Source organism: Cricetulus griseus, chromosome 2 (assembly GCF_003668045.3).
Source record: "Cricetulus griseus strain 17A/GY chromosome 2, alternate assembly CriGri-PICRH-1.0, whole genome shotgun sequence".
Classification (NCBI taxonomy): Eukaryota; Metazoa; Chordata; class Mammalia; order Rodentia; family Cricetidae; genus Cricetulus; species Cricetulus griseus.
The window spans coordinates 205,367,058-205,390,563 of record NC_048595.1 but is presented as its reverse complement, the minus strand read 5'-3'; the positions used below and the strand labels follow the sequence as shown (position 1 = coordinate 205,390,563).

The 23,506-nt window shown below is 46.8% G+C and overlaps 1 protein-coding gene across 1 annotated transcript in view; it reads right to left on the bottom strand.

The window, feature by feature from the left end:
- Myo7b (myosin VIIB) overlaps positions 1–23,506 on the bottom strand; it is a 67,183-nt gene that overhangs the window by 28,310 nt on the left and 15,367 nt on the right. The window contains exons 7-18 of the mRNA XM_035439059.1: positions 22,944–23,057; positions 21,027–21,180; positions 18,633–18,709; positions 17,323–17,442; positions 17,014–17,156; positions 13,578–13,788; positions 13,054–13,189; positions 9,666–9,829; positions 8,690–8,827; positions 5,726–5,878; positions 5,070–5,168; positions 4,022–4,116 (exon numbers count right to left, since the gene is read on the bottom strand). Of these exons, the coding sequence (XP_035294950.1) occupies positions 4,022–4,116; positions 5,070–5,168; positions 5,726–5,878; positions 8,690–8,827; positions 9,666–9,829; positions 13,054–13,189; positions 13,578–13,788; positions 17,014–17,156; positions 17,323–17,442; positions 18,633–18,709; positions 21,027–21,180; positions 22,944–23,057 (1,604 nt within the window). The remainder of the gene's footprint in view (positions 1–4,021; positions 4,117–5,069; positions 5,169–5,725; positions 5,879–8,689; positions 8,828–9,665; positions 9,830–13,053; positions 13,190–13,577; positions 13,789–17,013; positions 17,157–17,322; positions 17,443–18,632; positions 18,710–21,026; positions 21,181–22,943; positions 23,058–23,506) is intronic.

Here is a 23,506-nt window from a genome sequence, read left to right as displayed (position 1 = left end):
GCAAATGACACCATCATTTGGACAAAGTGGCAGCCTACAGAATGGGAAAAGATTTTTAACAACTACACATACAATAGAGGTCTCATATTCAAAGTATATAAAGAACTGAAAAAACAAACAAACAAACAAACAAAACCCAAAACACCACCAAAACTGGATGGCAAGTAAATAATCCAATTAGAAAATGGGGTACAGATGAAAACAGAATTCTCTAAAGAGGAAACCCAAATGCCTGGGGAGTGGGTAAAGAAAATTTCAACATTCTTAGTAAGGAAGGAAATGGAAATAAAAACTACTTTGAGATTTTATCTTGCTCCAGGAATAAATGTCAAGATCAATAAAACAAGTGACAGCTCATGCAGGTGAGGGTGTGGAATTATGGGAACACTCATCTATTGCTGGTAGGAGTGCAAACTTGTACAGCCACTATGGACATCAGTGTGGCAGTTCCTCAGGAAGCTACAAATAGATCTAAGTCAAGATTCAGCTATACCACTCTTGGGCATATACTCAAAGGATTCTTCACTCCTATTATAGAGACACTTGCTCAATCATGTTCATTGCTACTCTATTTATAATAGCCAGAAATTGGAAACACCCTAGAAGAATGGATAAAGAAAATGTGGTACCAGACTTGAATGATCCCCCATGGGAGGCCTCACCCTCCCTGGGAAGAGAATGTGGGGTGGGATGGAGGGTTGGTGGGGGGCATGGGAGGACGAGAGGGAGAGAGAACTGGTATTGGTATGTAAATTAATATTGGTTTTAATTTAAATTAAAATGTATTAAAAAAGAAAATGTGATACATTTGCACGATGAAATATTAGTCATTAAAAATATATTATGAAATTTGCAAGTAAATAGATGGAACTAAAAAAATCATTCCGAGTGAGGAAACCTAGACCCAGAAAGACAAATATGGTGTGTATTATATGTGGGTTATTATATGTGGATATTAGCTGTTAGGTCAATGATAACCAAGCTACAGTCCATATAACCATAGAGATTAGGTATAGAGTAATTGATGTGTGTAGGGGGGCAGATAAATCTCCTTAGGAAAAGGAAATAGAATAGATGGTTATGGATAGATGGGTGGAGGACTGGAACCCGAGGACCAAGTGGAGAGACAAAGGGAAGATAGGGACAAGGGAGGGAATACAGAGAGACAATTGAAATTAAAGGCCGTTTGAGGGGTTGTATACAATACAGTAGAAGCTTCTTTAAATATAAACATATATGAAGGTGATCTGCCTGAAATCACCAAATAATGGGCAAGACAGAGCCCCATGTGGGCTCTTGTTACCAAATGGAATTTTCAGTATTGGGATTGGGTTATACCTAATTGAGATGTTAGCCCAAGGGGTCCCATGGGAACCCCCAGACAACTCAGGCTGTGGCCAAGACTATAGGTTGCTCTGCAAACTGATATTAAGTTCCCATTGCTGATGACAAAACCCACACAACTAATTTTATCTTACTAGGTTTTCTTTTTATTTCATTTATATATTTTTCTTCTCTTTCTTTACTCTATAGGTCCTTTCTGAATGTATTATGGTTTCCAATTTAGTATTTTTATGGGATTCCTGAGTGTGTGAATAAGTGGGTCTCTGATTCTTGTGTCTTAGGCTCTTTTCATTCTGTTTGTTTGTTTTATCCTATTCTGATGTGTTAGTTTTCCTTATATTATACTGCATTATAGAATAAAATAATAGTAAAAACAGATGAATTATCATATGTATAAACTAGTTAACAAAAAAGGTGATCTGGAAATATAAAGCCCATATGTCCTTTATAAGACTCAGCAAAAGCTAAAGGGCAAGGAGACTGTAACTGCCACATGCATTTAAAATACAATGTGAGCTCTGGCTTGGCCACTGCAGTGTGTGGATAGCATCCACACTTACTTATATTTTTGGTTGTGAGCCTAGCCTTTAATGGATGAGCCATCTCTCCATGCCAGCGTTCACAATACTGTGTAGCCCCAAACTCACCTTTTCAGCTAGAGGTCACAGCATCAAGAATTTAAAGTACACATGAAATGGTGCACTAACCTTGGACCAGGAAGTGTTAGGCACCAAATGGATCTTTCTATACAACCAGAGCTTACTTAAACTTTAGTCAGTGAGAAAGAAATTCTGCTATGCTGGAAGAAAGAAGGGAGTGAAAAAAAATCGAGTATGAATGCAGACATAGCTTCATCAGAGAGCATAGCACCCACATTTTACTGCTAAGCATGGGCTCCTCATGTCCAGGAAGGAGCACTGAGGGATTATCAACGACCTTTTTTCTCATTTGCAGATTACTTCATAAGGAGATTGAGTAATGCAGTTAATCTGTACATCCAAGGTTGTAATTAGAAAAAACAGTTCTTTAGTTTGATGTCAAAACTTGATAAAAAATTTCCAATAGTTTGTAGTGATGAGTCAGATTATGTTTCTTTTCATGTATTAGAGGTGTCTCTGTTTATGTATTTTATTATTTTATTGTATATGTTTTCTCTCAATAACAACAAACAAATCTTAGGAAATTAGTTATTCTAAACCATGTATACTATATGACATAAACAAGAGTAAAAGATTCTCTAGAGGAACATCCACTTGATAGTCATGAAAATTTTACAAAGAGAAATGGTCCAGGTGCCACACGACTTTAATTCTAGCACTTGGAAGGCAGAAGCAGGTGGATCACTGTGAGTCTGAGGCCAGCCTGGTTATATACTGCATTCTCAGCCTGTCAGGGCTACATAGTGAGGCAGTGTTTCAGGAAAAAACAGGTATTTATTTTTAAGTTTACATGTTAATTTTGAAATACACTCAATAATTTATAGTACTTTTCTTGATTTTTTTCATTCTAACATACTTGTTGAGTGTATTTAATCATCGGAGTAAACATATAGCAGCTCTAGAAAAAGAAAAACATAATTTCTATTTTTTGTTTAATTTTCTTGTCTAATGGCATTAGCTAGAACAGCAAAAGCTTGGTTAAGTATCAGTGGTCTTCACAGCACAGCTAAAACATTTGAGTATTACATAAATATAAGAAGACTCTAAATTGTGCAAGAAGGCAAATAGGCAGGAACAATAGACTCCAAGAAACAACACAATGACAACCTCAGGATTTTCTTTTTGTCTCATTTAACCTAATTTAAGAGCTGAACAAGTGAACAAACAGAAATGCCAATAGGCACAGATTTAAAAGGTCTCAAGAAAAGTCTTCCTCTTTACCCACAATCTCAGGAAAGAGTAGCCTAACAAGACAGTAAGTTTTGGGGTGGTAACCACAGTTTTCCATGGAAACAACAACAGCTCCATCCACCATACCAGACAATATCATGTAGAACCTCTGGCATACACACACACACACACACACACACACACACACACACACACACACACACACACACACACACATTACTGTAACTGAAAAGAAACCCTCAGTGGATGGAGAGAGCAGCAGAACGGAGAGAGCAGAAGTAAGTCAGTAAGATTGAAGACAGGACAAAAGAATTTTTCAATCTGTAGGACACAGAAGAAATGGGCTGAAGAAAGTGAGCAGGGCCCCAGGGACCAAAGAGACCGTGACAAAGGAGCTAAGAGTGGTATCTTCAAAAACCCAGATGCTAAGAAGGGAGAGAACAGTTTACTGATGGAGATGGCTCCATAAGCAAAGTGATTGCCTTGTAGACATGAGGAACTGTGCACCCTTGCATGTTTGTGTGTGTGTGTGTGTGTAATATATATTGACACACATTAAGATGAGATTGAGGCAGATACCTTTTGCTTATCGATTGTCTTTCCAATAATGCATCTGAATTACAACATAACTGAGTGTCCCTATTGTCTTGTGCCTCAGTCTCCCAGGCCTGCCTGAAGGACATGGTATGCTGGATGACTTGCCTGAACTCCAAGTTAAGCGGTGAAGTGCACATTGGGTACTTGGTGGGCCTGGGGTTTCCATAAGAGCTGTAGAACACTTAGCACCAGACCAATCCAAACTTTAGGATGATTCGTGGGGCAGGTACCTGTATTTGTGTCCCCGGAGGACTCTCTGGATGCGGACCGCTGCTCCGTCCAGGGCCTGGCTCCTCTGGATCTCCAGCATTGTGTCCTGATGATCCTGAGGATGGGTGATATCATGTTGGTACCCCTCCCTCACACCAGTGCCCTGCTTGGTGCCAGCTTTTGGTCTCTGGAAGTCAGTTATGTCCCAGACTCTCCTACAAGTCTGGCAAAGGAAGGTCCCTGATGGGGATCAGAATGAAGCTACAACTTTATCCTATCCTAGCGCCAAACTTATTTTAGCATCTTCTTTTGCTCTTTCAATTTGTCAGTCTTCATTTCCCAAAGCCACACATTTGCAGTGGACTGTATAATACACCTGAGCTCATTTCTTCGTGAAAATAGTTCCCAAAGCCCATGAGCAGAGTTCATGGGAGCTGGCATGAGGAGATGGGTTGTCCTCACCCATGGGTGTCTCTCCTACTCCTTCTAGTTCCCTGAGGCCGGAGACAGGGAGCACAAGCCTGTCACCATAGCCCCAGGAAGGCAAGGATTGTATCTACAGAACAGAGAGGAGTGGTCCTGTGGCTGGGGGAAAGAGGTTGGTGGCTCACCTGTTCTCCATTCGTCCCCTCCTCACCCTCATCCTCCATCCATTCCCCCCCCTCTTTCTTCTGTTTAGCATTAGGAGGATTGAGGCTCTCATGTGCCCTGGTGAGCTTGGGAACATAGAACTGTACCAGACCTTGGGCATGGACTCAGGAGCCAGGAATGTAGGGATGAGCCTTCTCTTCTCATTCCTTCTCCATCACCAACTTCACCTTGTGCTGCTCTGTGTGGCCTTTCATGGCTACTCCATCTTCCTGGGCAGTTCCCTTGGGATATTCCCTCTGCTACCCTGTCTCTCTACTACTTCCTTCCTGTTTGGATCCTGGATCCCCATTATGGGACAAACAGTGCTTGAGTGGATGGTTAGAGAAACCCACACATAGTCCAGCTGGGGACAGGGCAGGCAGGGCAGAGCTCTTCCCCTGCCCTCCCCATTGTTCCCAGGAGGCCAGGGGATCTCACCTTCAGGAAGATTTTGGTCTTTCCCATTTTCCAGTCTTTGTCTGCCTCCAGGCACCGGTCAGCAATGCGCAAGGTCATCTGGCGGTGCTTGTCTTGAAACTGTTGAGAAAACGAAGGGTGACAAGGGTCTCTGGAGAAGGGGGAGGGCCTCTTCCAGGCATGCTCAAGCTGAGGTCCCTTTGTCAAAGAGGCCTCCCGACAAGGGTTGTCTGACTACACTCAGGTATTTGTCTACACTCCAGATTGAGTGGATGAGGGGCACATGGGGTACTTGGTGAGCTTGGGGCCTCCATGTAGCTTGGGCGCACTTAGCCTCAGACCAATCCAAACTTCAGGATGGTTGCAGGCTGCAGAAGGATGGCAGAACACCCTATCCCACAGAGCTTCCTTAGCCACCCCTCAGATCCTGAACCTGGTGTCATCAGGAGAGCAGAGTAAACCCGCAGACATCTAAAAGGTACACACACAGCCACCAGCATCAACTAGGAGCCAGTATGAGTCAGCCACCTTGCCAATACAGCACAAAGATAGAATAGAATAGGAGGACCAAAGGAAGGACATGTTGAGGCTGGGGATCCACAGAGGGTCCAGGAGATCAGGAAGGTGGAGAGGACTCAGTGAGAGGCACAATGTTCTATCAGTTGCTAGACACACACCTGTTTACGCTCAGGGCTGGGCAGCAGCATGCGGAACCTCTGTGAGAACTCCTCAAATGTGTAGCGGATGGGAAAACCTGACTTGCGAATTTGCACGGTCTCCATCATGCCGGAGTAACGCAGCTGCCGAATGCACAGCTCTCGGTCAAACAGCTGTGGGTAGAGAAGACTGGGGTGAGGAGCCAAGGATCCCACCTTCCAAAATCACTCACTGTTGCTACTGCAGCAGGGGGCAGGGGTCAACTTGCCTAGGGACCCATCCAGCCATTCCCTAAAGACCAGAAAAATTTAATGAATGGATGGCTGAACTAAAATGACTGTTTTTATTGGGGGGGGTGTTGCTCAGAATTTGGTATATGCTGAACATGAATGACATTCTACTTTGTCTCTCAGGTGCTAGAATTACAAGCATGTCATACTGCACCCAGACTTCAAATGACTTTCTGAAGACAGCAGTGAGAGTCTCCAAGGACATAAAAGACAATGACATAAAACTTGGAACCCAGGTCAGTTGTGGTGGTCCACACATATAATACCTGGGAGGAAGAAGCAGGAGGACCATAAGGCTGGTATTGGCTATATTGTGAGACAAGAATCGGGTGGTGGTGGGGAATGCTGGTTTAGTTTTGTGTCAACTAAACACAAGCTGGTGTCATTTGGGAAGAGGGAATCTGAGTTGAGAGGATGCCCCCACCAGATTGGCCTGTGGGCAAGCCTGTAGTGAATCTTCTTAATTAGTGGTTAATGAAGGAGGACCCAGCCCAGTGTGCACAGTGTCACCCCTAGGCTGGTGGTCTTTGAGTGTATAACAAAGCAGGTTGAGAGAGCCATGAGGAGCAAACCAATAGGCCACAATAGGCCTCTGCTCTAGTCCCTGACTCCAGATTCTTGCCTTGTCTTTAGTTCGTTCCCTGAGTGATGGACTGTAAGGTGGAGCTGTAAGCTGAAATAAACCCTTTTCTCCTCAAGTTGTTTTTGGTCATGGTGTTTTATCATAGCAATAGAAACTATCTAAGACAGTGCCTGATGAAAAGCACCAGAAGTTTTCCTCAGGCCTGCACCCCTGCCCCCACCCCTCCACAAGCAGCCAGGGGGCAGTCATTTGCATGTTTCCCTCCCTTAGAAATGCAATGTCTTTAAGTGGGCCTTGCTTATATCAGCATGGATGCAGTGCCTCTCCTCCTCAGTGGAAGGAGGAAGCCAATCTACTAAGAGGCAGAGACTCTTGAGGTTTAGCTTGTCCTCTCTTCCTCTGGATGGATAGAAACAGCTTCCAGATGGATGGAAGCAGAGGGAGCTGAGGTCAAAGGCTAATGTGGCTGTCAGGAATCTGGGTATGGTGTTTAGCTTCTCTTCTGTCTCCAAGACTCCTGAGGGTGCTCTCAACATGAAGTATTAGAGGAGATGACACCCTTTAAATAGGTAAGTCCATGGACAGGTTGGTTAAATAGGTAAGTCTATGGACAGGTTGGTGAGGGTCACCTTAGTTAGCCCTGGGCAAGTACCCAGGTGTTATGACTGAGCATGTCCTGAGAGCCTATAGTTTTTCTTACTTTATCTCCACAACAACGTGCGTGATGGGCATGATTGGCTCTGGTTTAAAGATGTGATACCTGAAGGGCAGGGCCACGCTCTTCAGTGGCTGAGCCTGCCTGGTCCTCAGCCTAGGCCTCTCCTCCACAATTCATAGCAGGCATTTGCTGCCACTGAGATGAATTCTGGCCAGAGACAACCACAGAATATGAGCCTCAGCCTAGGACAGGCAGCATGGCTACCTGAAGGTCCTCTCAGAGCAACACAATTTTTCCCAGCATGAGGAATAAGAGATGTCTAAGCTGACAGTGGTGGCACATGCATTTAATCCCAGCTCTTGGGAGGCAGAGGCAGAGCAGGTGGATCTCTATGAGTTCAAGGCCAGCCTGGTCTTCAGAGCTGGTCTACAGAGATATACAGAGAAACCCTGTCTTAAAAAACAAAACAACAAAACAAAACAAAACAAAAAACAGATGGCTTGGTGGCTACCATGAGTACAACCACCCCCACCAAAGTTGTCTATCTGCTATAGAAGCTGTCTATACTAGTGTAAATAGCCCCCATAAGCTCATAGAGAGTGGTTCTATTGGGAGGTATAACCTTGTTGAAGTAGGTGTGGCCTTGTTGGAAGAAGTGTGTCACTGAGTGGGTGGGCTTTAAGGTCTCGTATGTTCAAGATACCGCCCAGTGTCTCAGACCACTTCCTGTTGCCTGAGCAAGATGTAGGACTCTCAGCTCCTTCTCCAGCACCATGTCTGCCTGCATGCTGCTATGTTACACTATGATGATGATGGACTGAACCTCTGAATTAGCTAAGGTTAGCTAAGACAAGAACATTCCCTTTTGAGAAAATGCCATTTTGTAAACCCCCACATACGTTTACAGTTTCTAGTTCCCAAATGTAAGTTTTGATTATCCTGAGTTTTGCCTTCCCAAATATAAACTTTGATCACAAGGGCCAAACTGCACAGTTCCACACAGATGAGTCAACCACGTAAGAATGTGAGACCAGACTCGGACCAACCCTGAATCTAAAGTCCCAGCAGACTTCTCACTAGGTGAGCTTGCTTGCTGGAGTTTGTCACTGCTGATTACCCAAAGATACTTTGGGTTATGAGGACATTCTTGTGACTACAGCTTCATTACTAACATCCTATAGACAAGCGTAAGTCTGACTTTATGGAAGATAAGATAAACGAGGCTAGGAGCCTGGCCAAGCACACACAGCAGATGATGGAAGGACTAAAAAGCTAGCGTGTGAGTGAGCTGAAGCATAGCAAGTCACTGAGCTGCAACCAACTTGCACCAGTTTTCTGTGATATGGGGACAGTGGACTGCTGTAATGCTGGTCATGCCCTGGATGTCAACTCTGTGTCAAACTCACCCCTCAGTATCTCCCACCCTGGCACACCCCCAGTCCCTCCTAGTTACCAGTGGCTTCTTGTACTCATTGGGTTTGATGCAGCGGATGAAGTAGGGCTGGCATTGACTCAGGATTTTCATCAGCTGGTCCAGGGACTGCTTGAACTGGCCCGTGAGGGTGAGGGGGCGCTTGGTGGAGTCTGATGACTGCAAAGAGAAAGTAGGGGGCATAAGGACAGGGGAGCTATGCCTGGGGAGTTGGGGATCATGCCACAGTGAAGGTCGCCACCTAGGACAAATGTACACACTTCTTCCTTCACCCCTCCCCCATCCCTTCTTTCCTTTCCTTTTCACTTCCTTCTCTCTCCTTCCCTCTGTCCTATCTTCATTCCTTTCTCTTCATTTCTTCCCTCCCTTTTCTTCTTCTCTACATCTATTCTTTTAACAAATGATTTTTTTAAAAAAATTCATGGCATTGGTGGTTTTCCTGCATATATGTCTGTGTGGGTGTGTTAGATCCTCTGGAACAGGAGTTACAGACAGTTGTGAGCTGCCATGTGGGTGCTGGGAATTGAACCAGGTCCTCTGGAAGAGCAGTTTGGGCTCTTCCCCATGGAGCCATCTCTCCAGCCCATTTCCCTTCTTTTCTACTTTCCTTTCTTCCTTATTTCTTCTCTATTTCTCTCTCCTCTTTTTCTCTTCCTCTCCTTTTCCTCTTCCTTCTCTCTCTCTTTCTTTCATTCCCTCTTTCTCTCCTCTTCTCTCCTTCACTCCAGTTCAAGCCTTCTTGGGTGCTAGCTACATGCTTGTGGTGCTGCAAACTGGGGATATTGCATACTAGGATGCTGCCCACTGTGGATACTGCATGTTGGGGATGCAGCATACTGGAGATGCTGTGTGCTGGGTTCTGCATTCTGGGGATGCTACATGTTGGAATGCTGCATGCTTGGGATGCTGCATGCTGGGGATTCCTAGTATTCACTCCCCCTGGTCATATATGTCTGGGCCAGTGCCTTAGAGTGAGGGTGGAAGGTGAGGAGCCCACCTTGAAGTGCTGGCTTCCTGCCTTCATCTGGCGGATGGTGCCTTGGCCCAGCTTTATCTGTTGTGACTCCAGGTTGAATATCTCCTTCAGGAACTTGTTTTTAGAGGAATGAACCAGGCTGAGGATGTCTGTGCTTAGCGTATCTCGGTTCTTCTCCAGGAAGCCTGTGGGGACAGCATGGTCACCCCTCAGATCAATCGAGCCATCTCTCCCACCCCTTGAGTAAGATGAGAATGCCTGGAGGGACTCCAGAGTGTCTCACTGAAGCATACTATCTTCCATTCAGACCGAACGTTTGTCTCCACCCAGCACTAAGTCACTTCTGAACTCTAAACTCTCACCCCCTGAACCCCGTCCCACTCCCCACTGCTGTCTAAATGAATACAGTTACTCTGCTTCTGAGTCTTGGGCATTCTGATAGGGTTAGTTTCCCCAACCCAACTAGCCTTCAGAAATGGGAAGAGAGTGTTCTGGGTTGAATTGTATCCACCCAAATTTTCCCTAGTCTCCTGTTCCTTGCCCTTTGTCCTGCTAGAGAAAACAAATCTTCTTTCTGCTGAGAACTTGCTCTTGATGTGTCCTGTGCCAACTCTGGTCCCTTCACTCTTAAGTTTCATGCACTCCAAAACAAAACAACAAAAAAAACCTCACTCTTGAATATTTAGGGGTGCTGGAGGATGGGCTCAATGTCCTCTTTGGATTCCAGGACTGTGATGGCTAATATTGGTTTTCAACTTGACTACATCTGGCATCAATTAAAACCCAAGCAGTTGGACATGCCTGCAAGGGATTTTGCTTAACTGGGTTATTTGAAATGGGATGAGATGATGGGACAGACTTTGTAGACTTCCTAGGGGAGGCCTTACCCTCTCTGAGGAGTAGATGGGAGGAGGATTAGGGGGGAAGAGAGGGAAGTGGGAGAAGAGGAGGGAGAGGGAACTGGGATTGGAATGTAAAAATAAATAAATATTTAGAACACATGAAAGAGAGAAAGAAAGGAAGAAAGAAAGGAAAGGAAGGAAGGAAGGAAGGAAGGAAGGAAGGAAGGAAGGAAGGAAGAAAGGAAGGGAAGATCCACCCTAAATCTGGATCATTTGAGGTCAGAAGACCTATCTTGATAACACCTTCCAGTGGCAGCTTATATAAAAGGACACAGAAGAAGGAAGCTTTTGTTTTTTGCTTGCTTGCCCTCTCTTTCTGTGGCAAGTTCATCAGTCCTGCTGCTCAGGACTTTGCTTCAGGATCCCAGCATAGACCAAAGACTGACTGAGACAGTCAACCTCATGGACTGAACAACTACCAGATCCTTGGCCTTTCTGTTGGGAGACAGCCTTTGTTGGCTCAGAGTCTGTAAACTCCTCTAATAGATGCCCTTTTAATATAGATTGATTCCATTAGTTCTGTTCTTCTAGAGAACCCTGACTAACACAGGGGATCTCCCTTTCCAAGAGCTTAAAGCCAGGGTGTTGCAGGGACCGTGAAGGAGCCCCATCTTCATAGTTTTCCCCCACCTCCAGACCCTGCTTCCTCTGGGTAAGACAACAGCCTTTCTGCTCCTCTGTCTCCCTAAAGGAAAAGCATGCAAGGATTGCCCCTAGATTCGCATCTCTACTCAAAGACTTCTACGGATGATGCCCCCTACCCTGTTGTCCTGACCATGAGGGCACACTGGCCACCTTCCCACTCTTCTAAGCACAACGGACTGACACCTTAGCCCTTTGTTTCTCTACTCAAAACCATGAGTGACCTGACTACGATGTGAAGTTAACTCATGGAGCCAATGTCTAAGAGTAAAATCTAAACAGTAAGACTGTGGATGAGAAAAGCTGGGGATATGGCACATCTGGTAGAGTGCTTGCCTAGCATGCATAATTCCCTGGGTTCAATTCCCAGCACCACATAAACTGGGCATGGTGGTGCAAATATCAGCACTAGGGAGGTGGAGGCAGGAGGATCAGGAGTTCAAGGTGGTTTTCATAGTGAGTTGAAGGCCAGCCTGAACGACAGGAGATCCTCTGCTTTGTATAAGCAAAACAAAAATAAACCACAACAAAAGAACATGTAGGAGAAAGGCAGGAGAAGTGACTCATGGATATAAATTCTAGCACTCAGAAGGGAGGGGTATTAGAAGCCAGCCTGGCTACATAGCAAGTTCCTGGGCAGGCAGGGCTCCATAGTGAGACCCTGTCTCAAAACAAAAACAAAGAAAAAGAAAACCTTCATGGCACTAGACCTTACAGTGGACTATAAGCTGTAACAGAAGCAACAAAAAGATAAGAGATAAACCAGACTTCTTTAAAACAAACCGTTGACACCAATAATAAAGTGGTATGAAGCCAGGTGTGGTGGTCTACACATATAATGCCAGATACTTTGGAGGTCGAGGATGAGCTATGCATTGTGGCCCTATCTAAAAAACAAGCAAGCAAACAAACAAAAACAAAACACAAGGAATTGGGATATAGCTTAGTGGGAGAGAAAGAGCATTAGCCTATGGTGTGTTAGGCCCTTAGCTCCATCCACAGCCACAAAAACAAAAGGAAAAAGACAAGCCCCTCAGGATGAGAAAAAAAATTTAAAAAACCATATATCTGACCAGGTACTTATAGCCAGAATATAGAAAACACTATTATAGGCCACTGAAATGGCCAGGAAGGTAAAGATACCTGTTGCCGAGTCTGAAGACCTGAGTTCAATTCTCAGGATCCAAGCTGTGGGAGGAGAGGACAGACTCGCGCAAGTCAAGCTCTGCTAACACAAGTTCAAAAGCATGTGAAAAGCTGGGACTCTCCTACATACTTATTTAAAAAGGTAAAATAGCACATCTACTTTGGAAGGAGTTTCGTGGGGTCTCAAAAACTACACATGATATAGCAATCTACTGCTGGACATATGCTGAGAAATCTAAAATCTATGTCCACACCAAAGCCCACACTGGATGTTCACAGCTGTGTTACAACTGCATAGTGGAAACAATTTAAATACGCATTGACTGAAGAGAGAAACAAATATTCTTCTGCAATGAAAAAAAAAAACAAAGGGGCCTGGGAGATGACTCCGTTGGTAAAGTACTTAGTGTGCAAGCATGAGGGCTTGGAGTTAACACAGACAAACCTCAAAAACCCTAGAGTAAGTGAAAGAAACCAGCCACAACCTGGTAGACAGGCCTCTGGGCCTACATGGGGGGACTATCTTGATTGCTTCTATCGAGGCAGAAAACCCTGCCCACAATGGGCGGAACCATTCCCTGGCTGGGGTCCTGGACTGTGTAAGTGGAGAAGGGGAGCTGAACAGCAGTCTGCAGTCATCCTTCTCTCTTCCCTGACTACCTGCTTCCTACGGTATCCCGAGTTGGTCCCAGATGGGTCATACGCAAAGCTGTGCTCACCTTCTACCTGGTAGTATACTTCACCCGCAAAATGTACAATCCCAAATCGGGTGTCGTGGATGTTCTTGGGTTTCAGAAAGGACTTGTTGTTGGCATGCACACTGTTCAGTTTCTGCAGCATAGTGACGTCGGTCCCCTGGAAGAAACCAGATGCCCTATGGGCTGAGGCCCCAGTATCACGAGGAGGTCAGGAGGCCAACCCACAGGAGGCAAAGCAAGCTGGGCTCACTCTAGATGGACAACCAGCTCACATTGGCTGGTGACTTGTAGTGAAGACTTGGGGACAGAGACTAGGGTCTGTTCCTTTGCCAGCCCTCCTTCTCTACCCACTGGACAATCATCCAGGTCTTCGCAGTCTGGGAAGCCTTCCTGCAGGAGGTGTGATGAGCTGGGGCTTGTTAGGCAGAGGTGGTGACAACCCTGTGCACAAGCATACCCTCCACACTCAACACCTTGGAGTTGCTTGACCTCAGAGAAGAGACTCGGGATCCAGGCTCCACTCTGAGGAAGAGGCAGACACCTACCTGTGGGAAGCGGCTCTCCTCATCTAGGAGGGAAATGATGCTCATGGGCTTGAGGGCCAGCAGGTCTAGGATGGTCTGGTTGTCGGTGTAGTGGATGTAGTTCCAGGTGATGTTCTCAGAGAGGTACTCCTCCTGCTCCATTGTGAACACATGCTTCACAAAGAATTGCTGAAGGTGCTCGTTGGCGAAGTTGATGCAGAGTTGTTCAAAGCTGTGGAATCACCACCACCATCATTTCGGTGTGGTGCAGGGTCAACTGGGTACCACTGCAGCCTGTGGAGCCCTGGAGTCATGAGGCATCTTTGCCGTAGACATATGCTGTATACACACAAAGCCTCATGTGTGCACACCTCTAAGTACATGCTTCCTTTTTCTCTGACTCCAGGGGACTATCAAGGCCCAGGCATTGACCCTAAAAGCTCTGGAACAGCACCCCTACCTTCACTTCCCCTCTGGCCACCTGTTGTCTATGACTTTGCCCTGGATATCACCTGCCAGATTTGCCCCCCCCCCCCGCCCACCTCATTTCCTTCCCAGCCTTCATCACAGTGATGTCTGGTGGCAATGCCCACACCTGCTTCCAGTTGTTCTGGGACACTGGATCAGAGAAGTTCTGCCTGAGCTTACTCATTTCTTATACTTTTTGGTTGTAAGCCTAACCTTTAATGGCTGAGCTATCCCTCCAGCCCATATACGCTTCCTCATGTCTAAGGCCAGAAATGGTCCACAAAGGCTCCTAGATGGGTCAGTGCTATTGATTTCTGCTGCCACCCTGACCCCATGTGGTAAGATCAGGAAGAGAATCAGTGGTTCCCAGGGGGTGGAGGCAGGTGGGCGATACTAGGAAGCAAGCTGACCCTTGGGGATGACCTTTAGTTACACAGACTTCTTTGGGCACTGGGATGTTAAGATGTATGCAGGCTGTATTTGAAGGAAGGTCCAGACTTGCTTGCAGACACCCCAGTATTATGAACTGGGAGTGTGAAGTCCTTGCTTCCAGCCTAGTGTGTGTAATGTACGTGTGTGTGTGTGTGTGTGTGTGTGTGTGTGGTGTGTATGTGGTGTGTGGTGTGTGATGTGTGTGTGTGTGGTGTGTGTGGTGTGTGTGGTGTGTGTGTGTGTGTGTGTGTGTGTGTGATGTGTGTGTGGTGTGTGTGTGTGTGTGTGTGTGTGTGTGTGTGTGTGTGTGTGTGTGTGTGTATGTGTGTGTGTGTGTGTGTGTGTGCTGTGTGGTGTGTGTGGTATGTGTGTGTGTGGTGTGTGTGTGTGTGATGTGTGTGTGGTGTGTGGTGTGTGTGATATGTGGTGTGTGTGTGTGTGTGTGGTGTGTGTGTGATGTGTGTGTGTGTGTGTGTGTGTGTGTGGATGTGTGTGTGTGATGTGTGTGTGTGTGTGTGTGTGGTGTGTGTGTGTGTGTGATGTGTGTGTGTGTGTGTGTGTGTGTGTGTGTGATGTGTGTGTGTGTGTGATGTGTGTGTGTGTGTGTGTGTGTGTGTATGTGTGTGTGTGTGTGTGTGTGTGTGTGTGTGGTGTTGTGTGTGTGTGGTGTGTGTGTGTGTGATGTGTGTGTGTGTGGTGTGTGTGTGTGTGTGTGTGGTGTGGTGTTGTGTGGTGTGTGTGTGTGTGTGTGTGGGTGTGTGTGTGTGTGTGTGTGTGTGTGTGTGTGTGTGTGTGTGTGTGTGTGATGTGTGTGTGTGTGATGTGTTGTGTGTGTGATGTGTGGTGTGTGTGTGGTGGTGTGTGTGTGTGTGTGTGGATGTGTGTGTGTGTGATGTGTGTGGATGTGTTGGTGTGTGTGTGTGTGTGGTGTGTGTGATGTGTGTGTGTGTGATGTGTGTGTGTGTGATGTGTGTGTGTGTGTGTGTGTGTGTGTGTGATGTGTGTGTGATGTGTGTGTGTGTGATGTGTGTGGTGTGTGATGTGTGTGTGTGTGTGGTGTGTGTGTGTGTGATGTGTGTGTGTGTGTGTGTGTGTGTGTGTGTGTGTGTGTGATGTGTGTGTGTGTGATGTGTGTGTGTGTGTGTGTGTGTGTATGTGTGTGGGGGGTGTGTGGGTGTGTGTGTGTGTATGTGGGTGTGGTGTGTGTGTGATGTGTGTGTGTGTGTGTGATATGTGATGTGTGTGATGTGTGTGTGTGTGATGTGTGTGCGGTGTGTGATGTGTGTGTGTGTGTGTGTGTGGTGTGTGTGTGGTGTGTGTGTGTGTGATGTGTGTGTGTGTGATGTGTGTGGTGTGTGTGTGTGATGTGTGTGGGGTGTGTGATGTGTGTGGTGTGTGTGGTGTGTGTGTGTGTGTGTGTGATGTGTGTGTGATGTGTGTGTGTGTGATGTGTGTGGTGTGTGATGTGTGTGTGTGTGTGTGTGTGTTGTGTGTGTGTGTGTGTGTGTGTGTGTGTGTGTGTGTGTGTGTGTGTGTGTGTGTGTGATGTGTGTGTGTGATGATGTGATGTGTGTGATGTGTGTGATGTGTGTGATGTGTGTGTGTGTGTGATGTGTGTGTGTGTGGTGTGTGTGTATGTGGTGTGTGTGTGTGTGATGTGTGTGTGTGTGATGTGTGTGTGTGATGTGTGTGTGTGTGTGATGTGTGTGTGTGTGTGTGTGTGTGTGTGATGTGTGTGTGTGTGTGTGTGTGTGATGTGTGTGATGTGTGTGTGTGTGTGTGTGGTGTGTGATGTGTGTGTGTGTGGTGTGTGTGTGTGGTGTGTGTGTGGTGTGTGATGTGTGTGATGTGTGTGTGTGTGATGTGTGTGTGTGTGTGTGTGTGTGTGTGGTGTGTGTGTGTGGTGTGTGTGTGGTGTGTGTGTGTGTGTGTGTGTGTGTATGTGTGTGGTGTGTGGTGTGTGTATGTGGTGTGTGTGTGGTGTGTGTGTGTGATGTGTGTGTGTGTGTGTATGTGTGTGTATGTGTGTGTGTGTGGTGTGTGTGTATGTGTGTGGTGTGTGTGTGTGATGTGTGTGTGTGTGTGTTGATGTGTGATGTGTGCTGGGGTGCTGTGTGTGTGTGTGTGTGTGTGTGTTGGTGTGTGTGTTGTGCTGTGTGTGTGTGTGTGTGAGTGTGTAGTGTTGTGATGTTGTTTGTGTGTTGTGTGTGGTGATTGTGTGTGTGGTGTCTGTGTGTTGTGTGTGTGTGTGTGTGTGTGTGTGTGTGTGTGTGTGTGTGTGTGTGTGGTGTGTGTGTACTCAACCTCAGATATTAGTCCTTGATGCCATCCTTCTTTGCCTCTTGAGTCAGGGTATCTTCAGGACCCACCTGGGTCCTCCTGTCTTTACCTCCCCAGCACTGGCATTACAAGCATGTGCTACCACCAAGCCCAGCTTTCCCCATGAGCTCTGAGGGAGAAAACTCAAGCTTTCATGGCAAACACTTTGCTGACTGGGCTGTATTCCTATCCCTTCATATACTATTTTCGGAAATAATGTAGGTTAAGGCCTTTATACCTATTGTTCTGGAAGTTTTCAAAGCCAAAGATGTCCAGGAGACCAATGGCCCTCCTCACACTTTGGGGATCCTGGGCTGGTGGTGTGAAGATCGCAGCATTTATCTTCTTGACAATCCACAGGAAGAGGTGCCCATAGATGCCCTGGGGAGACACAGGGTGAAGATTTAGTCTCTGAGACAAAGGAAGAAGCCGCTACCCAGAAAGGCTGCATGCAGATTGGTGACATTGGCCTCCCAAGGGATGTTACCCCCAAGCTGGGACCTGCCCATCCATCTGCCCTGTTCTGCCCTGCCCTATGGCTTTGTACCTTGACAAAGGCATCCCTTCGGTCTGTAGCCTGTGCAATGTTCAAGGGCCTGGAGACAAACTCTCCACGGATGGGGATTGTGTGTTTGATCAAACAGTCTCGAAGAGCCTGGTGCTGCACCTGGGAAAGGAGTGGGACTGCGTCACACCTGTGCAGCAGAGCCTGGCTTAGGACTCGCACCTGTTCCTGTTCCCTATTGTGACTAAAGACCCCTTGGTCGGGGGAAATGTCTTGGACCAAAACCAGGGCTGTGGGGGGTCACAGCCTTGGTCTCATGAGTGCCTTTACAATGTTTATGGAAGATTGCCTATTGGTGAACCTGAATGTGCTGGTCTTCTGGGCCTAGGAAAAGGACCAAGGGAAGGTTGGAGGGGTGCGAGCCCTTCCCACTATGCAGAGAAGACAAAGCTGGCAAACGAGCCAAAGTTTTGGAGCACCTGCTATTGTTTGAATGTGTGTCCCTGAGTTCCTATGTTGGACACATGTGGTGGTCTGAAAGAAAATGGCCCCTAAAGGGAGTTAGGCGGTGTGGCCTTGTTGGAGGAAGTATGTCACTGTGGGGGCAGGCTTTTCGGTATTTTTCTCAAGCTTCATTTAGTGTGACAGTCAGTTGACTTTGTGTTGTCTGTAGGATATAGCATTCTCAGCTCCAGCACCATGTCTGCCTGCACACCACAATGCTCCCCGTCATGATGATAATGGACTGAACCTCTTCGATTGTAAACAAGCACCCCAGTGAACTGTTTTCTTCCTAAGAAGTGCTGTGGCCATGGTGTCTCTTCACAGCAATAGAGACCCTAACTAAGATGATACATGATCTCCAAATTTATGTGTCAATGATGTTTGGAAGTGGGACTTTGGGAGGTGACTGGTTTGTGAGGATTTCTTTTGCTTTCTGGGACCTTCTATGCTGAGCCATAGACTAATTTTGACCAGAAAAAGGCACAGCTGATACGGATAATACAAAACAGACATTCTGATGGGTATGAGGCGTGTAGCCCAAGAAGAGCCCATAGGCAGTGGGTGGGTATTGAACAACTGAAAAGCAGGAGATGGTACAGAGAAGAGGGAGAAGACATATTCATTGAAGTACATTGGTCACTTCAATTGTTAATAATCAGTTCACCTCGATCCTGCCCTGGTGCTTACCTCCAGGAGTCCACAGTACGCAGGCTCAGAGCCTGGGAAAGTGTGGGAGACAGAAGTTGGGAACTGGGCAGGGTTATGAGAATCAGATTTTGGGCTCTGTCAGCCAAAGCACCCAAGGTCTCTCATGAAAATCTGAACTAGCTGATATGATGATCCAATACCTCTAGCAATTTCATTGCAAAGGAGAAGGCTGGAGTTTCCATCACGTCAGAGGAATCGAGGTTCTCGAAGACTGCAGCTGAGGAGAGAAGCAGTAATCTTGAGAGAGAAATCTGACGTGATGCATAGAGGGCCCAGGCAGGCAAACACTGTGCTCAGGAGAGAATGGTACCTCTCTCTTCTCCTAGGAAACTGATTATCCCCACTGACCACCAGTCATTATCAACTTAGCTGAACCAGTGAAACAGGTCATGGTCCCGTTTATCTGGCTACAGGACCCTGAGACAAGGAAGCCTAGTGGAGGGTGGGAGACTGGGTTGGGATACTGAGGCTGGCTGGGGTCTGTCAGCTTCGTTTGCTTCACTATGCTGTCTTTAGTAGCCAAGACATTTGTGTATCTACGAAGTCAGATGGTGTATGGATGGAGCACCAGCTGCAAGCAGCAGTTTCTTGACCTCATCTCTACTTCTAGTTCCTCAGATCTGAGCCACTGTCCATCCTGCCTGGGTGGATGGGGTGGGGGGTAAGTTGGGGGTGGGGGAGGAGGGATGGGGGTGAGAGGAGGGAGAGGGAGAAGGGATTGGCATGTGAAACAAGCTTGTTCCTAATTTGAACTAATAAAAAATATTTTTCAAAAAGCTGTGAGAACTGAGGATGTAGCGTAGTGGTAGAGTGCCTGCCTACTGTGCATAGGAATCTGGGTCTAATCTCAAGCATCACACACACACACACACACACACACACACACACACACACACACACACACACACATACACCACTCTCTAAGTTTCTTGAAAACCATTTCTTTGCTTTTTCATTGCCTATATGATGTCCCTATATGGCACTTAGGAGGTGTGTGTGTGTGTGTGTGTACATGTCCATGTGTGTGACCAGAGGTCAACAGGTGGCTTTCTTGATTACTCACCACCTTATATTTTGTGATTTTGTGCAGGCACATGTGTGTAGTATACATGTATGTGTACATTATTAATATATGTAGTGTACATGCATTGGTGTGTGGACGTGATGCACTTACACAGGCATGTGTATAAGCACGAAGGCCAGACGTCAATGTTAGGTCTCTTTCACTCTTGCTGGCTACCTTATCTTTTTTGAGACAATGTCTATCACTGAACCCAGGGCTCACCATTTCATTTGACCGGCTGGCCAGTAGCTCTAGGGACCTACCTGTCATGGCCACCATCCTCTCACCATCACTGGAGTTCCATCACTGGAGTTTCAAACACGCACAAACTCTACCTTACTTTTTTGAGCCAGGGTCTCACTGAACCTAGAGGTCACCCAGTTTAGCTAGGCTGACTGGCTAGTGAGCCTCAGGGATCCTCCCATCTCAGCCTCCCCAGCATTGGGACTAAGGCCTTTCCTGTGGGTTCCAGAGATCCAAACTCAATCCTTCAAGCTTGTGTGACAGTTTACTGACCCAGCCCCTAGGCCCTGAGTTTTACTGTGTCTAAGTTTCATGTTGGCATGATCTCTCTATCTGGTGCTCTGAGCTGGGCACATCTTCCCACCACCATGTCTACCTCCACATGCCATGCCCACTCTTTTCATCATTAGTATTTGTATCCAGCTACATGCTGGATTTATGTTTGAAAAACTGTTAGAAGAGTTATTACTGATCTAGGCTATCAGAAGTTTCCTCCAGACAGGACTGTCAATAATGAGGTGTCTCAGGATGCCACCAGCCTTTAGTCCTCCTAGCGCTTTGATTTCTTTCCAGTTGGTTTTGTAGGTTTATTAGTGGGTTTGTGTACTTTGGTTCACCCTGAAAGTAAGTGTGTCACTCTCTGTGGCTCCCCACTAACCATGGAGTGGCTGACTTGATTCCTTTAAACAATTGTCTGTGTGGGTACGTATGCACATGTGTGCACATGTATGCTCATGTGGAGGCTGGAGGTTGATGCTGGAGGTCTTCCTTAAACATCTTCATTTTGTTTTTTGAGATAGAATCTCTCGCTGTTCTAGAGATCCCTGTTTCAGCTAGACTGACCTGTCAGGGTGGTCCAGGATCTTCCTGCCTCTGCCCCCCTACCACTGGGATTGCAGGCACATGCCAACATTCCTGGCTTTTTACACGGGTCAGGGGAATCCAAACTCAGGTCCTTATGTTTGCATGTCAACAGCCTTACTGATAGTTATCTCCTCAGCACACAGCCTTATTCTTTACCTGTAGAGGCCCGGTGCTTTCATGTCTTCTCCTCAGATCTCTGAGGATTGCAAAATCATAGCCATGTTTTTTTAGGATATATTTTTTCCAAGGCTGGGTTTGATCACATGATCTTTCTGACACAAGGACCCAGAGACTTCTCTCTCCTCTGTCCCTATCCCTCTACTCAACCTCCCCAGGGGTGTTATCAAGACAAGACCTGCATTACCCATAAACCCCACATTTCCCAGGTGGAGGATGGCTGCCAGCAGCTTGCTGATGTCCCAGTTCTCAGAGTCTGAGAAATGGAGGATCTTCATGGCCGAGCGAACATGTGCGTAGTCCTTGGCGTCACTGAGGCCCTCGTAGGATGTGCAGTTCCCCTACCAGAACAGTACATGTCAGCTGACAGAGCCACCCCAGATTTCACCTCCTCCAGCCAGGAGCCAGCAAGGCCATCATGGCTTAGGAACTTAAAGGTCCCTGAAAAACCAACTTATAAACCCTGGGTGGACTCTGGTTACTCGTAACCAAGCTTAACAAAAAGAAAAAAAAAAATCAAGGGATTTCCCGAGGCAAGATCACATGGAGGTATTCTAAGGAGACACATGTGCCCATTCATTTGGCTTTCAGACCCTAAGAATTTGGAATTTCCCCAGGAATTTCATCTGTGAGAAGAAAGGGGGCCTAGTACCAGCCAGAGGGAGAGATTCCACACAGTTATGACAATTTGTCAAACCACCTCTTAGTGGGACTAGAGCTGAGACAAGGCTGCTTAGTTATGTATAACTCTTGCCTTCCGTTTAAACCTAAATTTCATGTCTGGACCCCACGTAGATAACAGCCTAGAGGAGGCTTGACTTTGTGCCTCTTCCCAGTGTAGCCACATTAAAGAAATCTTTCTCTGCTCTGTGCCTGAACACTTGTCTGCTTAGTTAGCTTATTGAGGATAGGTGGCTGAGCCCAGCTTGTTAGAGTTACTAGGGACTAGGCTCTGACCATGATAGCTCTGCTGGCACCACAGCTAAAGCACATTTGGGCTTTGCTGGCAGGACTGGGTGACCATGAGTGGGTCCCTCCTCTGGGCTTCTATTTGTCATCCATCCATCTTAAGCCCACCTGTCTCTAGGGGACACAGAGGGCTCCTTCCCTTCAGAAGCACTTCTCAACTCTGACAACATATCAGGACCTGTGCTCCTTGCTAGGAGTCATGAACTAGTGGCCTGTAGTTCTTACTATGTACTTACACAGCTACTGTATATCTAAGAAGGGCAGACGAGAAGCCAATGACCTGCCACAGCCTCTTACCAGTGCTAAGACCAGAGGCCAAGCCTAGCTCTACTGGGAGGTAGGGAGAGGCACCCCCAAAAAGGTATCTGAGCTGGGCTTCTCACAGGGCAGAGGTTTATAGGACAGAGATGGGAGGTGGGGTCCAAGGGCTGCTTAAGGAGGATCAGATCTCAGAGAATGAAGCTATGCCAATGGTCTTGAACGTTTAGTAACTAATTGTTTTGAAAGAGATTTGCACTGTGAGATCTCCCTAGCTGCAAGTAGATGATAGATTAGAGATCAAAGCTGGTCACAGGGACACCCCAAAAGACAACTACTGCCATGTTCTAGGCAAGGACTGATGAAGACTTTGACTACTACTTCAAAGCCAAAAGGGTAATACAGGAAAGTGGTCCAAGGGGTAGAACATGTCACCCATAGCTGCTTGAATCTCTCTGTCCTGGAAAGCATGGGTCAGGGAGAAAATGGCTCGTGTTCTAAGAGCCTGTAGTCTAGGTGAACCTACAGGGAAGGGATCAAGAGTCTGTGGATAACTATCTCTACCACCCACTGTTCTGGGAGCCTTTTGTAGGCTTGGAGGGCTTCGGAAGAAGATGGAGTATAAGGGAGAGGACCAGAGCCTTAGCTTGGGTTCCAGGAGTACATGGAGCAGAAGGGAAATAGGTGGCGGGCCACTAAGGCGGTCATAAAATTGTTTTCAAACAGGAAGGAAAGGGGGCCTGGCATTCACCTCAGGGCCCAGCTAGAGGAGAAGCACCTCAGCAGTCAAGATTGAGGTTTGAACATGTGCTAGCCCTCCCCCCACTCTCCCCATGGCTTCTGAGGATCAACTTGGGAGAAGGAGCTGGGGGCTCACCATGGTCAGGTAATGGTACTCAGAGGGCATGCCCAGACCCAGCAGTTTCTTATCTTCCAGGCTCATCCCCATCAGCATGCAATAGAAGATGTGGTAGTTTCGTTCCTCTGCAGCCTAGGAGGAGGGGCATGGGAAGGGACTCGTGAGCAAGTCCCTCAGAACTTCTCCAGTTACATCCTCAAGAACTCCCAGCCACGTGTGGCTCTGGCATGTACCCAAGGGCCAGCCTGCACCCCAGGTCACCTGTGTTCCAAGAAGAGGAATATCTGGGTACTATCTGAGGAGCCAATAAGGCTAGCCTGACCTTAGATTCATTTTGATGTCCCTTCCTAGCAGCTCATTGTTTCATGGGATTTAGAGTCACCCAATGACTCTCTGGAGAGCCAATGGCCATGGGCTGGTGTATTTGTTTGGATTTTTGTTTGTTTGTTTCTGTTTTTGAGACAGGATTTCTCTAGATTGCAGCTCTGCTCTGGCTGTCCTGAAACTTGCTTTGTAGACCAGGCTGGTCTAGAACTCACAAAAATCCACCTGTCTCTGCTTCTGAGTGCTGGGATTAAAAA